This window comes from Triticum urartu, chromosome 5, assembly GCF_003073215.2.
Source record: "Triticum urartu cultivar G1812 chromosome 5, Tu2.1, whole genome shotgun sequence".
Taxonomy (NCBI): Eukaryota; Viridiplantae; Streptophyta; class Magnoliopsida; order Poales; family Poaceae; genus Triticum; species Triticum urartu.
Genome location: NC_053026.1, coordinates 429,573,211 through 429,589,503, shown reverse-complemented (window position 1 = coordinate 429,589,503; position 16,293 = coordinate 429,573,211). Strand labels below are relative to the sequence as shown.

At 48.2% G+C, this 16,293-nt stretch overlaps 1 protein-coding gene across 3 annotated transcripts; it reads left to right on the top strand.

Moving 5' to 3' along the window:
- The first annotated feature begins 10,204 nt into the window (after positions 1 to 10,204).
- On the top strand, positions 10,205 to 15,409 carry LOC125509534 (inverted formin-2-like). 3 transcript variants are annotated; one of them, XM_048674520.1, is made up of 6 exons: positions 10,205 to 10,719; positions 13,044 to 13,153; positions 13,228 to 13,599; positions 13,695 to 14,454; positions 14,783 to 14,804; positions 14,963 to 15,409. In XM_048674520.1, the coding sequence occupies exons 1-5, from the start codon at positions 10,485 to 10,487 to the stop codon at positions 14,797 to 14,799; spliced, it is 1,494 nt and encodes a 497-aa protein (XP_048530477.1). In that variant the 5' UTR covers positions 10,205 to 10,484; the 3' UTR covers positions 14,800 to 14,804; positions 14,963 to 15,409. The 3 variants fall into 3 exon arrangements, with proteins under 3 accessions (XP_048530477.1, XP_048530478.1, XP_048530476.1); XM_048674521.1 differs by having other exon boundaries at positions 14,904 to 15,409; XM_048674519.1 differs by lacking the exon at positions 14,783 to 14,804 and having other exon boundaries at positions 10,206 to 10,719.
- Positions 15,410 to 16,293: the final 884 nt, after the last annotated feature.

Here is a 16,293-nt window from a genome sequence, read left to right as displayed (position 1 = left end):
AAGCGAGGTTGGTGAAGCACTGAGCAACCTCGCCCATATCCGGAGGGCTCGGCGGGCCACCCAGTCGGGTAGTATGCCGGAGAACGGCTCCTCGGAAGCCATTGGAAGAGTGGAGAAAATGGTGAAGGAGGAGATGGGGGAGCGACGAAGGGGTGCGATTCTTGTCTGCTGTCTGTCTGGCCTCTTTTAAATAGAGGGCAGACGATAGGAGCTTGGCCGGCGTCTGGCCTCATTTAAACTGAGGGCGGACGGGAGGAGCTCGGTCGGCGTTGCGTTTAATTCCGGCCTGCTCATGAACGGGCGTGTGGCCGGAGTAGGTTTCTTGGTTTGCATGCGGGTTTAATGGAGGGGTTTGATGGAGGCGAGGAGGCATGTTCAGCCGGACGTGCAGCGGGCGGCGCAATACTATTCGATTTGACAGTGGGCGGTGCAGTTCTCATAATGGCTTTAATGTAGACGAGGGAGGGGGTAGCGGTTCCCGGAATGTTGAACGGCCAATGATGCATCCTCCTTCAATTAGCATTATGAATGCATGAGGGAAGTAATGGGAGGAGGACCGGAAAAAGAGGCTGCACGATGTGAATGCAACGCTGTTTGCACTCATATAAAGGTGCCCCTCCATTCCAATGCATCTACCACATCATACGCACAGTATTTGCCTAAGCACCTACACTAAGAGAAAAAGTGCTCACTCCAGACCCATGGCGGCGATGCGCGCGAGCAGGCAGCGGCTATACCAGATGGTCCACGACGCCGGCCTACGGCATGGCGCCGAGGACCGTCTCCAGACAGTGTTGGCGACGGCTGGTGGATGGCCGCCGTCGATGCCAACTACGACTCTCAGTTGGACCAGATGATCGTTGCCACCACCAACAAGTTCACCGTCCTCAAGAAGCTCGCGGACGACATCGCCGTACTCCTCCAGCCCGCGCACCCGGGCTCCTCATTGCCTGCCACCCTGATCGGCCTCCATGGCCGGAACCTCTTTCAAGCACTGGTGGCCCTGTGACTGCCCGCCGACACCATGAAGAATGTCCATCTGGAGGTCGCGCTCGCCACAAGGCGCCTTGCCCTGCAAGAACTCATCGACCTACACATCCACGTGTACGAGCAAATCGTGTACATAGGTATCTACAAGGCCAGTGAGGATGCTACTACGTTGGCCTTCCTCAACCGGCTGGAAGCCTTGGATGCCTTTGCTAAGAAGCACCTTGACCTCGCCACAAAAGCCGCCGCTCCTTAGCTGCCAGTCGGTGACCCGGCGCACTAAGTTGAGGAGGAGGAGGTCGTACATTGATGGATGCATCTTTATTCTTGCCTCCTGTAACCACCACTGCGATCGCATCATCGTGGCCTTAATTCTTATTGTGCTATTGCATTCTCGTTCCAGTCAATACCGACATGTACGATCCATTTGCTTAATTATATGCATCACTGTAACTAGTACTCCACCCATCAATTTATAAGTTGTGCTTACCTTTTCCATCAACTTCGTGCAACGCACGGGCATCTTGCTAGAAACACTAGAACATGTCGGACCGCATGTGACCAAACCGATGATGCGCCAACCTAGCTACTACGTACCCTGCTTATCTGGTGGAAATAGCCCCACCCTAGCATTTCCAATCGTTATTTCTACCTATCAATCGTGCCAAGGAGCAGAACCAAATGTTACAATTTATACGTGTTTCTCTACTCCTACTCCTATAAAAGACTCAGTTGGTGATGGTGGTGTGTCTGCCATCCGTCGTTTCTAACCATTAGATCTGCATCTAACGACTGTGAGGTAAGTTGTGGCATTTTTGCAACAATAACCCAATTATGTGCTCCAATTTGCAGAAACCCCTTATTATCTTGAAAGCAACCACATCCCTCCCTCACCTCATCAAAACAGCCTGAGAAATATATTTTGAGTGAAAAGCAATATATTTTTAGTGGTATATATGTATATCAAAATAAGAGTGATTTCTTTCAAGTTTGTGAACAAGTACTACTATTCTACTACTTTGGATCCGTCGCAACGCACGGGCACATTGCTAGTAAAAGGAAAAGGCATGTTGCATTCGCGTCGCACCCCCACACGCCTGAGAATCGGGAGTACTCCATGGCCCGTCCGGCACACCACATAGCTAGGGAAGGTGTGTTGCCTAGCATTTTCACTTTCATGTGGGACCGCCGTTGAGCAAACCGACTTTGGCAATCTGCACCCCACCCGCCGCCGGGTTGGAAAACAAAAACGAGGGGAAGATCTAGCTATAGCACGGAAGCCAAGAAATTTGGTGTCAGATGGGGCTCGTTGATAGAGTAGGGGCATTCCGTACTACTACTCCTACTAGTACGAAGTTTGTACTACAACTAGTACTACCTCTATACAACTAGGTACGTGCACGTCACAACATCGTAGGAACAAAAAAACGGGAAGATCTTGTTTTGGGTGGTTTATCTTTTTTCAGTCAACGTAGTATGAATAATATGATCTGGGAGGCACCCATGAAGCTTATGTGGCTTGGTTACCTGGCTACGAAACGTTAGAGAAAAGTAAATAGATAATGTGTTTAGAGTGCACTCCACTAAATAGATATACTTTGGATCCATTGCAATGCACGGGCCGACACATTGGTAGTAGTAAGAAACAAATTTCGGGTTTGGCACGAGCTCGTAATGCGGGAGCACCACAAGGCCTGCCGCAGGAGTTACATTTCCCTCTTAGGGCCCATGGGACCGAGCTTCAGTGGCTTAGTGCATCGGCCTATGAGTCAATGACATGTGGACCTTAAATGCGGCTGGCCCACATGTCATTCTCATGGTGGTGGCGTGGTTCGCGACTCACTCGTTCGAGATGAACCGGCTGGTGGTGGCGTGGCTGTGGCGAGGGTGCCACAGCTGGGCGTCGGGGCATTACGAGGCGTAGATGGCCACACCGGCGGGTACTACCTGTAGTATAGAAGTACTCCAGCTGATGATTGATGCCCGGGACAAAATGTGTCACAACCGCTGGATGAAAATTCGATGGTGCGGGAGTACGGATCGGAGCACAAGAGCGGAGCAGGCAAATCGTGTCCAATCGGGTGTGGCTGTGGTAGAAAGTTGATGGTAGCCGTAGTTCAGCTGGCCCGCATGTCATGCACACAAAGGTAGAGGAGCGGTGGAGCCGAGAGGGATGAGGCGCACGTCGGGGGACGTTGTGTCGTGGGTTGGAGCGGCGTCGTGGAAATCACATGTGGGTGTGGCAGTGGTAGAAACAAGAAACGTGATGGTCATCATGGTTACAAGCTGTCATGTCTGCTCACACATGCATTGCATACTGCTCACTGCAAGGAGCAATAGTAGAGAAAACTTGTTCCAAAGATACCATTTTTCTGATAAAATTCTCGACGTATCATTAGTTTTTACACATGGGATTACTCCTGCAAGGGTCAATCACAACATGTGTTTTGTAAAAAAAATACATCTTGATGTTCCCTACAATGCACGGGCATCTTGCTAGTTATAGAAGAAGCCCACACGGGCATCTTGCTGCAGCGTGTGCCACCGAACCAAACTCAATTTTTTTTAGGCGGTTAGGTGCACCGGATGCCGTGCCAAGCTACAAAATGTGAAAATAGCTCTAATTTTTTAAAACATGTTATCTTCAAACCAGCCACACCCATCCCTCACCTCATCAAAATAGCCCGAGGAATATATTTTGAGTGAAGCATGATTTATTTTTATTGATATATGTATATCAAAACTAGTGTTTATATTTCAAGCCCGGGAACAAGTATTATTCTACTACTTTGGATCCATTGCAACGCACGGGCCAGCACATTGGTAGTAGTAGTCTTTATCTCTATCTCTACTCTACTCTTATAAAAAACATAGTTGTTGATGATGGTGTGCCTGCCATCCTGCAGTATAGGCCGTCCGATTTATATCTAACGGATAGGAAGGAAACTGTCGCAATTTTGCAAAAAGATACCCACACCCCTCTCCACATTTGCAAATCAGGCCTTCCCTCGTTCATCCTTTTCTCCCACAAGATAAACTACTCATACAAATGCATCTTGATGTTCCGTGCAACGCACGGGCATCTTGCTAGTCTACTACTCTCTTATATCTTATAAAAAGTAGAGTTGGTGATGATGGTGTGCCTGCCATCCTGCAATATAGGTCGTCCGATTTATATCTGACGGATAGGAAGAAAACTATGGCAATTGTGCAAAAAGATACCTACACCCCTCTCTACATTTGTAAATAAGTCCTTCCTCGTTCATCCTTTTCTCTCACAAGATAAACTACTCATACAAATGCATCTTGATGTTCTATGCAACGCACGAGGATGTTTCCTTGGGGGTCTCTCCAGTGCGGCGTGGCCGTAGTTGCAAGTTGACACCCCTTGAGATGCCGATGTTGAGGGGCACTCGGATTTTGTCCGATGAGTAGGTAAGATGAGTTTGATCACGTAGTAAATGCATTCTAAAGACTACTTCCGTGTCCATTTCCTAATTCTCCCCCTGCCCACTGTTTCACAGGTTAGGCTCGGTGCGAGTGGAGATTGGCTTGCATATGTATGGGACGGTACCAACATTAATTTGCAAAACATTTAAAATGGTGACACCGTTCTTGTAGAAGCTTTGTCCAACATTGGGATCAGCCATGCAATGGGCCACCGCCCGAATTGGTATGATGGAACCACGGTGAGATTGAAGTAGAAATCATGGAAGGCCCGATAAGGTCGTCTGCCAACCAAAATTACACTCTCATCGCGGTGTTCGACATCGTGATTGCTTTCACGAACCTTGCACATGGCGTTCAAAGGTGGACCATGTTGTGTGTGGCCGATTTGTTGCCGTATGAGTACGAAGACGCTGTGCTCCTTTCTAACCGCATCTTTGCGGTGACAAACCAGGGGACTTGTTTCGTATGGGACACATCCTACGGTATACTCCCTCTCTTCCAATTTATTTGTTTTGAATTTTTTTTGTTTTATAAGTTTCAAATTCAAATTTAGAGCTCCCCATTAGATGTTGAGATTACAATGTCCATCAAATCATTGCGTGCATGTATAGTAAATAAACAAATCTCGAGTTTGGCACGAGTTCGTGCAGCATTAGCACCACAAGGTCTGGCGCAGGAGTTACATTCCCCTCTCGGGGCCCTCGGGACTGAGCTTCAGCGCCTTACTACACCTGCCTTTGAGTCAATAACACGTGGACCCGATAGGTGGCTGGTCCACATGTAATGCTCCCGAAGGCAGAGGGGCAGTGGGGCTGAGAGGGGTGAGCCGCAGGTCGGGGGACATGTGGTGTCATGGGTTCGAGCGGCATCGTGGGAATTGCGTGTGGCTGTGGTAGAAACTTGATGCTTACCGCATTTTAGGTGGCCCACATGTCATGCACACAAAGGCAGAGGGGCGGTGTAGCAGAGAGGGGTGAGGCGCACATCGGGGAACGTGGTGTCGTGGGTTGGAGCGGCGTCGTGGGAATCGCGAGTGGTAGTGGATGAAACGTGATGGTCGTCGTAGTTGTACTTCCATGGACAAGTTGTCGTGTCTACGGACACATGCATTGCATACCGATCACTGGAAGGAGTAGTAGAGAAAGCTAGGCGGATAAATAGTTCCTTATAGTCAAGCGGACCCATACTTCTACTTGTTCCAAAGACATGCACACCATCGAAATAGTCCATCTATATCAGTATACACAGAGAGGGAATAATTTTTTTACAACAGAGGAAATAGTTCATCCATCCATAATGCCCTGCTGCTGGTGTATCTTCTTCTTCTTCTTCTTCTTCTTCTAATTTTCTGTGGGAGACGGCTTCGCAACAAGCTCTCTGGACCTTGCAGCTATCTCGAAACTCACATGGGCATTGAGGGCAGCATATTTTATCCGCTCATACGTCAAGGGAAAATTCTCCCATCCAGACGACCTTAATGCCAGCGTCTCGTCACCCTTCAGAAGATTTGTTCTAAGCACAAAATTTGCTACGTCGAATAGGGATGGTGTCGGTTTATCATAGTCTTCTACATGAATTTTTATTTTGGTTTGTACGTCAGCGATGCTTTTCAAATCAAGGTTGTACGGCTCCAACTTCTGTTTGTCCCCTGCGATGGCTGCCCCACAGAAGTATATGTCCTCCTGAGACAAGAAATCGTGAATCTCACCTGGTATGAAGGGCTCGTGTATGATGTGGTACACCAAAACATCATCTTCGAGGCACAGCTGAAGGACGGCGGCGCGTTGGATCTTCCCAGTGGCACACTACGTGTACTCTGCGTCGAGACCGATGACCTTCATCTCCACCTTTTGGAGGGAGTTGGATACATTGTTGATCCACTTCCGAACAACCCTTGGGTGGTCGGTGACTGTGGCAACTATGCTCAATGAGCCTTCACGAGGACATGTTGGACGCTAAAAACCTGCATCTGGATCTCTTTCGCCATTTGGAACCGCTGGACCAGAGGGCTATGGTTTGGAGAATTAGGATTAGATGGCTAGTCTAACTGAATAAGATGATTATTTTAAGGGGGTTTCGGAATTACTCCAGGATGATGTGAAGAGGTTAAAACAATGTGAATGCAGTGTGGTTTGGATGCAAATGAAGATGAAGGAGAGGTGAAGAAGCCGAGGAAAATCGATTCCCGATGGAGAAGTAAATGGGAGAAGTGGCCTGCAGGAAGTTGATTAGACGGCTAGGTATACTAAATGAAAAGGCTATGCGGGTAGTGTCGGTGTCAAAACCGGTCGATCTCGGGTAGGGGTCCCGAACTGTGTGTTTGAGGATCGAAGGTAACAGGAGACAAAGGGAACATAATGTTTACCCGGGTTCAAGCCCTCTTAATGGAGGTAAAACCCTACTTCCTGCTTGATTAACTTCGATGAGTATAGGGGTTACAAGAGTTGATCTACCTCGAGATCGTAATGGCTAAGCCCTAGCCGTCTAGCCTATATGAATTCTGATTGTCTCTATGGACTAAACCCTCCGGATTATATAAATACCGGAGGGGCCTAAGGTTGTACATAGTCGGTTTACAGAGTTAGGAATCTATACATCCGGACGCCAATCTTGTCACCCACGCAAGGGAGAGTCCCATCCGGACACAGGGGAAGGCCTTCTACTCTTTATCTTTCACGGCCCATCAGTCCGGCCCATAACACACGGGTCGGACACCCGAGGACACCTTAATCCAGGACTCCCTTAGTAGCCCCCGAACTAGCCTTCAACGACGAGTAGTATCCGAATTATGTCTTCGGCTTTGCAAGACGGGTTCTTCATTATACTTCGTATCAATGTCAGTCCGGCCATGACCTTGATGTTCCTGCCTCTTACGCTTCCTCCCTGTTGCCGCTTCAATTTCCGTGCACTAAGTGAATACGAACGGTCCATGCTTTTTTGCAAACAGGCCCCACCATGCTCAGACGACATCTATATAAGGGGTTGTAGATCCCCCAATGCCATCCCACAACGCGCAAAAAGGAAAAGTGCCAAGTTTAGCCATGAATAGAGCCCTCCATTATGGCTAGTGCCCCAAGCTCCTCTTCGCGCCCCATGGCCCTCAAGAGGGTGATTAGCAGAGTTGCTCCATGCCTCATCTTCAGCTGAGCTGACTCCAGACGTAGGGCTATCTTCCCCTCATGGATCCAGTCTCTGTTCGAGCGGGATTGGCCTCAATCAGCAACGACGTGATGGCTGAGAACTTCCCCAACCCCAATAAGGAGGAGAGGGTGTGTTTCGTCCCATTCCTGTTGCGGGGCCTAGGTTTTCCAATCCATCCCTTTCTCATGGGGTTATTGGAATTTTACGGCATCCAACTACACAACCTCACCCCAGGTTCGATTCTGCATATCTCAGGTTTCGTTGCCCTCTGCAAGCTATTCTTAGGCATCGAGGCCCATTTTGAATTATGGAAGAAGTTCTTTTGCCTCGTTCCCCGCCATCGAGGAGGTTCCATATTTGAAGTGGGCGGTGCCGAAGTATGGCGTATAGCCGGATCCGGATACCTTAGTGGAGAGAGAGGGCCGGCCAAGGCAGGGCCGCGCGCCCCCTCCCCTCTAGTCCGAATTGGACTAGGGAAGGGGGGGGCGCCCCCCTTTCCTTCTCTTCTCTCCCTCTCCTTCCTTCCCCCTTCATCCTCCTAGTTGGACTAGGAAAGGGGAGTCCTACTCCTACTAGGAGGAGGACTCCTCCCCTCCTTGGCGTGCCCCAAGGGCCGGCCGACCTCCCCCCTTGCTCCTTTATATACGGGGGCAGGGGGCACCCTAGGGCACACAAGTTGATCATTGATCCCTTAGCCATGTGCGGTGCCCCCTCCACCATAATCCACCTTGGTCATATCGTCGTAGTGCTTAGGAGAAGCCCTGCGCCGGTAGCTTCATCATCACCGTCATCACGTCGTCGTGCTGACGAAGCTCTCCCTTGACACTCAGCTGCATCGAGAGTTCGTGGGACGTCACCGAGCCGAACGTGTGCAGATCGCGGAGATGCCGTACTTTCGGTATTAGGATGGGTCGGATCTTGAAGACGTACGACTACATCAACCGCGTTGTCATAATGCTTCCGCTTACGGTCTACGAGGGTACGTGGACAACACTCTTCCCCTCTCGTTGCTATGCATCACCATGATCTTGCGTGTGCGTAGGAAAATTTTGAAATTATTGCGTTCCCAACATGTAGCGGTTGTGCGGCGGGGGCGACACCGGCTCGTCCTTCACACGGCGGAGATGCTAAGGGGATGCCGGATCCTGCTTCACATGGCCACCAATTTGGAGCCCGCGGTTGCGTGGTAGGGACACCGGCTCGTCCTTCACCTGTCGCAGTGGGGATGCCGCCCCCCGCTTACGTGCGCTGGCGATGGCGGCGCCGGGCCCATGTGATGGAGGGAAAACCCCGTCATGATCTCCATCTGACAAACGAATTCTTCGTCCGTCGAAGCCGCCTCCGAGAGAAGATGGGGCCTTTGTTGTGGTTGGTCCTCCTCGTCGCCAGAGGAGCCCGCCGTCGTGGATGCAGATGGTCCCGCAGAGCAAGGTCGGCGGTACCACGATCCACCTGAAGAGGAACTTCTACCGGCGCGGAGAACTAGGACTTCGGCATCGCCGATGGGCTCAAATATGAGGAAGGGCTCAGCGAGGTGACGGCGAGGGAGAGGAGGACGGGCGCGATGCCAGGCAGGGGGAGTGTGGATCTGTGCGTCACCAGTGTAGGTCTTAAATAGCCACGGCCAGGCCAGACGGAGGGTCGGCCAGCCTGCTTCAGTGTGGTGCAGCAGCTGAAGTAGGTTTCTCGTGATGCGGCGTCTGCATTGAAGCGGCGACACCCGAGAGGTCGCGTCTGTTTGCACCGCCTTCCCATTCGGTCAAATCGCGGACATCAATGCTGGACACTGCCTGCTTTGGGCCGACATGAATGCGGTACGGCAAGCAGCCCGACGCGTGGGATGAAAAGCGCGGGAGGTGGGTTTGGGTGGGCCAGTCGATTAGATGCGGGCTTGGGAGCGGTCCGGATGCCTACAAAGCCTCTACGTTTGCGAGAGAAAGTGCGTCCGGACTATCCTGTTAACCGGTACAAACCCGCACTGGATGACACAACATGTCCGGACAGCATGATCCGGACGTATGCAGGCGGGTCAAGGGTCTGTGTTGAAGATGACCTTATATTTTGTGGAACGTAAGGGATACTATTGCTTTTTTCCTTTGAAACTAGGGATACCATTGCTTACTACACCTGTCATACATTGCGCCACATCACGCGGTACGTGTAATACAAACAAGAGTAAGAATTCTCTGGTGAACCCCCAACCAACTGACCGGGGCCAGCCAAAGCCAGTCTATGGCGGCCACCTAATGACACGGACGCTACACAAAACACGCAAAGCCGGTGCGGTCACTAAACAAAAGCGCACTCGGTGGCTGCACAAGTGTGCGTCCCAGTTGACAAGTGACCTGTGACGAAGCTGATGAGAAGCCAAAAAAAAGAAAAGAAATGGCAAGTGAGGTAGCTCGCCACATGTCCTCACATGCCCGGTTGGTCGGGAAAGCAAGGTGGGATTTGGCCTCGCAGCCAGAGCCAGGTGGTCATCAGGCAGCGTCCCTGACGGCGATGCCCAAACGAAATGGCCGCAGTAAAAAACACTCCTACTCACAGCTCAAAAAAGAAATATCGTACCCTCACGCGAATGTACTATATCTCGGCAAAAAATAGCACATGGCTCGGGCACTGAGCAAAGCAAAGAGGGGGGGAAAAGGAAGAGAAAGCTCCCCGTCGAAATCCATCCGCATACTTGGCACCCACCTCAGGCACAAAACAAGGGGATAAATCCAAGGGGGGAGACGAGGCGGGGAGAGGGAAAAAAAACCCTACTTAACCGACAGTCTCGCCGGCGGGAGGTAGAAGCGCGGCGCGGCTAGTCGTCCAGGCGGCCTCCACGCGCGCCCGCGGGTGGTTGCGGCGGCGGCGGCGGCGGGGAGCTGGGGGTCGTGGGGGCGGAGTCAGATGCGCTCGGAATGGGGAAGCCCGTCGATGTCGAGCTCGGCGGCGCGGGAGGCCTCGCGATCGCCGGCGGAGGAGGAGGAGGGGGAGGGTGGGGGTGCGGCTTCGCCGGCGCGGTCGGCCGCTCCGTCTCGTTCCGGTGCGTCTTCGTGCTCGCGCTCGCTGTCGGGGTCCTCGTCCCGGCGCTGTTCCTCCTCCTGCCCTCCCGCCCCAAGGGTTACCTCTCCAGCGACCCCGACGTTCTCGCCGGTGAGCTCTCCGCCTCCACCGCTTAACTTCTTCTTCCTCGTGGTTAGCGATTAGTCGGTTTAGTTGGTCTACTGCGCGTGCGCGTGGGTGCAGTGACGACTCAGTCAATTAGGCCTTAGACAGCGGATCGACGAGATGGGACGACTGCGAGTTCATCACCTCGGGCTGCTGTTCGATGCTTCGATGCATCCGCCCTGGATCTAGGATTTGCACGATTTTACTACTCAACTTCGGTCGGCTGGTGCTCTGGGACAATTGGCTGTCTCTGGTTGGTGAACGATTGGTTCTCTACTTCTCTTCTTGTAATGAATTTCAGATTCTGGATTCAGTTGAAACCTTACTTAGATAGTTTGAATTACAAGTTCATATAGGTTTTGCTGTTATGACCTGGTGTTTGAAGGCAATTGTTATGATTGATGCAACATAAAAGTTATTCCTGGAAATGTCTTGTTAGAGCCTTAGAGGTCACTTGGACATGGTACTCGGGTTCCCGTATTTTTCTTTTTGTATACAGCCTGTGCCTGTATGATTTGCTCTTTCATGGGTTTCCCAACACACAGGGTGTAGCCTTCAAAAAAACACACACACACAGGGTGTAGAATTCTTGGCTTGTTTCTGTCAAAGTTAGATGTGTAATTTGTTTCCAGAGTACTCCATCTGTAAAGAAATACAAGATCATTTAGATCACTACTTTTGTCATGATAACAAGGGTCATGGATTTATGAATTTCCTACTGCATAAGCTGGTGGTAGTGTACTGGTGATTCCAGACGTGGTTGCTGTGTTTACTTTACCCTGCCTGTATAAGATGCTCATTTAAATGGAGGCTTGCCATACATGTCATTGGCTTCATTTATCACTGGCATTGCATGGTTGTGTTGGCTAGGCTACGGATTAATTACAATTTACAAGCGTCCTCGTATTTTGCTATTAAGTGTTTATGTGAAGTGTTCTCGGGTGTGTGTTATGTTGTTGACATACCTACCATACTTATGCACGCCTATGAATTAGATAAGAAATTGTTCAGTGAATGATTGAAGGTATATTTCTCTGTAGTTAAGTGTAAAATATGGTTATTGTTCTTTGCCCAGACCATGAAGTTTAAATAGTTGTATATTTGGGACCTGTATGAAGTGGCTTGAGCAACCTCACATTCTCAAACTCGTCATATTTTTCATCAAGATTTAATTGGGTTCTCACGTGTAATTAAACTCACACTACCTATGCTAGCATTTTCTTAGCCCTGGATTCTAAGGGCTTAAGTAGAATATAAACTCCTTACTTAAGGTGTCTCAAATGTTTGCAGGACAATAAAATCTTACCATGTAATTAAGGTACTCTTATCTAATAGCTTACCATGCAATCTTAATCTAATAACTTATATACGGTAGTGCCATAGTGCTCTACTGCCCTCTTTAATCTCTGTATCACTTGGTTCTTCTATATGCATTTTGTCTTTCCTGTTGAGATAAATTTTCTGTGCTAGTATATACTAAGTTTGACGCCTGTACATTCTTATCAGTAATGGTGGCTGTGCTAACTAGGGATAGCTTGTTTCGTGCCCTGGGCTGCATGCCTGGAGGAAAGTGCTGCCCCGCCTGGGCTTCTGGATTTTGATTTTTTGGCCTGGCCAGTCAGCCTGGACAGGTAGCTGTTTGGATCCTGCCCTAGGCCTGGGAAGCCATCAAAGGATTAAATAAATATATGTACTGACATACTGGCCTGTAATCCATCTGCAAAGTGCTGTATTAACGCCAGGCTGCTGCTTTCCATGATCCAGGCTACCAGAATAGGATGCCTGAGTCTAACCAACTGCCTGGACGATCCAGGTCATGCACTGGTCTAGTTTTTCAGGAATCTAACCAAACAAAGACCAGGCTGCTCCCAGGGAAGCTCCAGGCCAGGCGTTTGGCAGCAAGGACCCGAACCAAACACGCTCCCAGTCCCTCGCATTTGTGGCACATTTATGTCAAGTGCATTTGACCTGTAGCTTTTTATACCCCTAGTCACTCCCTGTCCGCGGAAGTGCTAGAGTGATTCTTTATTGACTGGTTGTTATCTCTCAAACCACTACTAGCAATCCTATTTTACCACTAGGTTAGTTATTTACTTGTACTGAACTGTGCTAAACTAAACAAAAGCTAAACCACATTGTCCCTTCATCTTGGCTAACTTGGCGAACATTTTCCTAGAGCTTGTCTATTTCTATTTGCCCATATGTTTGTTTGTAAAAATGTCATTTGCATTTTCTACTTCACAGAACTATATAGTGATGCGTAATGGTGGATTTGAGTATCGACTAAAGGACTCTTTTCTCTGTTTCAGCTGAAATCCAGGTTGGTTTCACGTTGGAAAAGCCAGTATCGTTCCTCGCTGCTCACATGGACAGAATAGGGAGTGACATATTTGAAGAGATTGGTGTACCTAATAGCAAGGTGACAGAATTTTCTTATTTCTCTTCTATTCTTCTGCCTTTACCATTGGTTAATCCAAATATGTTTTAAAACAGGTTTCCATTGTTTCGATGCACTCTTTAGCTTCTAAATACTCCACGCGTGTGGTTTTTGGTGTTCTTCCTTATCCAAAAGATGCTTCAATAAGTTTGCCGGCCCTTAGTGTACTGAGGTCATCCTTAATAGGGATGATGCTGAAGCAGCTGAACCTATCCTTGACACCATCAATTTTTGGTTATCCATCTTCCATCGAGTTGTTGGGATTCCCTGGAGGAATTACTGTTGTTCCTGCGCAATCTGGTTCTATATGGGCAAGCACAGACCCACTATTCAACTTTGTGCTGAACAACTCCATTGGTCAGATCTTGGGTAATCTTACAGAGCTAAAAAATCAATTGGAATTTGGATTGAACTTGAGGTCCTATGAGGTATCACCGATTTAATCACTTTCGACGAGGTATTATTACCGATTTTCTGGCTTCATTTTTTGAATTTAAGCTCACTGTCTATCATATATATGCAGAGAATATACTTGCAGTTCAGGAATGAAATTGGTTCTTCAGTTGAAGCCCCAGCAACTATTGAGGCATCGGTGTTAGATGGGACTAGTATTCTGTTGCCATATAGATTGAAACAACTAGCTGAGCTAATCAAAGAACCTGACGCGAGGAACCTTGGGCTTAATCACTCTGTATTTGGTAAGGTAAAAGGAGTTCAGCTGTCATCGTATCTGCAACACTCAATCTCATATTTATCTCCTAGTCCAGCTCCTTCACCATCTCCATATCCATCCCCCTCTCCATCACCTTCTACAAGTGTACCACCATCTTTGTCGCCATCTGGGAGTGTCCCGTACCTTGCACCCCCAACCTCTAGTCCCTCCCCTCGGGCTTCTCCCCCTTTACCAAACCACCCCCCTTGTTTTCCATGTTCTGACTGTAACCCCTTTCCTCCAGCTGGTAGGCCAATGTTAAAACCACCCTGCTTTGGTAGTGGCCCTAAGCTGCCTCCATTTGTGCATTCACCACAGCCATCTGCTGTTCCATCCCCCCCAGTTCATAAACCATACCTTCCTCCAGCATTTCCACCAATCCCTGGCCGTGTAGATCCTCCCCATCCCTTACCATCCCCCAATCATGTACCAAACGCAGTCCCTGGACCAACTTATCAAATGATGCCGATACCTTCACCCCCAGTGCCTCATTTTCGACATTCCATTCCTCCACGGAAGAAACGAAGTGGCACAACAACCAAGTCTCCTCCAATTGCTCCATCTCCGTATTGTAAGTATCTGATCTCTTATCTCTGTAGCATGTACTTAGGGTTGTATTTCTAATTTAATGTTTATTATTTGGATAGTTAGTTTGAAGTGCTTTAGTTCTAGCCAAGTAGCCATTGACTTTTGAATTGAGACACTCAATGAATCTACTGCATTGTTTTGTATCTAATAGATAAAGTATTAGGGTTATTTTCCTTTAAATGAAAATAAATGATCATATTGAAGATAGAAGATATGTACTGTATTATTTTGAATTAACCTAATATTTTGTCTTGTGGTGCATTGGGTGCTTCTTTCGTACAACACTACCCTATGGATTGATATGCAATCAGGTCTGGTGGACATTTGATTTATGTATGTATCCCGTTAGCGAAATTGCATTGATTGAATCCGAATTTCAAAACCCACAAGTCTGCTTCAGTTACATATGTGCTGCTTCAATTTGCTTTTCAGTTCTCTGCCCCTGGGTAATTTATGAGCAAAATAAATCTCATTCGAGTGTAAACTTGCAGCTCTCCTCCATTCCTGAAGTGATGGTCAGATTGCTTCCAATGTATCTGCTCCATTGTTCACAAATCTATCCTGAATATGAGGTCGATGTGGTTGCAATTTTGCTGCTTGGAACTTCCTGAACTGGGAAGATGCTGCAAAGGCGGGTTCTGTGTTTCAGTAAATTTTAACTGTATGGTGAATTCCGGACCATCTGAGGCGGATATAACTGTAGATATAGGTCTATATTATGCTAATTTACAGGGCTTTATGTCACGAAGGTGGCTGCCTTACGCCTTTACCAAATTGTAAGGTCTCACCGAAGGGTTGGGGACTTGTGGTAGAGAAGAATGTGTACTCTTAAGGTCTCGCCGAAGGGCTGGGGGCTTATGGTAGAGAAGAATGTACTCATGCTCTTACCTGTGACATATTCAGCATACTACAACGCTCATCTTTGATGTGGCATTTCATGCCGTGGGCCTTTTCGTGCTGAGTGGTAATTTAGCATTTGTACTGTGGCGCGCTTGCTTATGTTGTTGAAATATCAAAGTTAGGTCACAGAGGTTACAGCTTTTGGCTTGCCTTTCATGTGCTCCACCTCCACCTTGGTGGGAATAAAATGAGCCTATATTTTGGAGTGCGGCGTTTCAGCACCAGGGCTCAGATGAGCCTGGGCAAAATCAGAAAAGCAAGAAAATCTGATTTTTTTTTCCAAGCAAATACTTGTGTGCGTGATGTTTGTGCAAAATTTGGTAGAATTTGGACATTCGAGAAGTACGTGACAAAAAAGACAAAATTTGGCTCTGTAAGGTTATTGTTCACGCACGGTTCTGGCCGAATTTCTCTTTTTTGCCACGAGCTCTACAGATGTCCAGATGGGATGAAATTTTGCACGCACATCATGCACTCAAACATCTTCCAGTAAAAAAATTTATTTTTTTTCTATTTTTAATCACTGCACTGTTCACCGGGCTCATCTGAGCCCGGGCACCGGAGTGGATTACCGTATATTTTGGCCAAGCTGTCAACATTATTAACTCAAAATCGAAATGGTGCCAAATTTGGTATGTTGAACTAGGTTGGTGCCACATTTGATCAGATTTACTGGAAAAGGCGGAACTTCGCCAGAATTTGGCATCCAATCAAGTATCCCTTCGTAAAGAAATATAAGAATGTTCAGATCACTACTTTAGTGATCTATATGCTCTTATATTTCTTTATGGAGGGAGTATCCCCTAAAATACTTGTAAATGTTCACGTTAGTACTGTGAGCTCATGTTCAGTTAAACCAAGCTGAAGCCGGGAGCGCAAATCCCAAATCAAGGAAGGAAAAACGAGAAAAAGAACTTCAGGG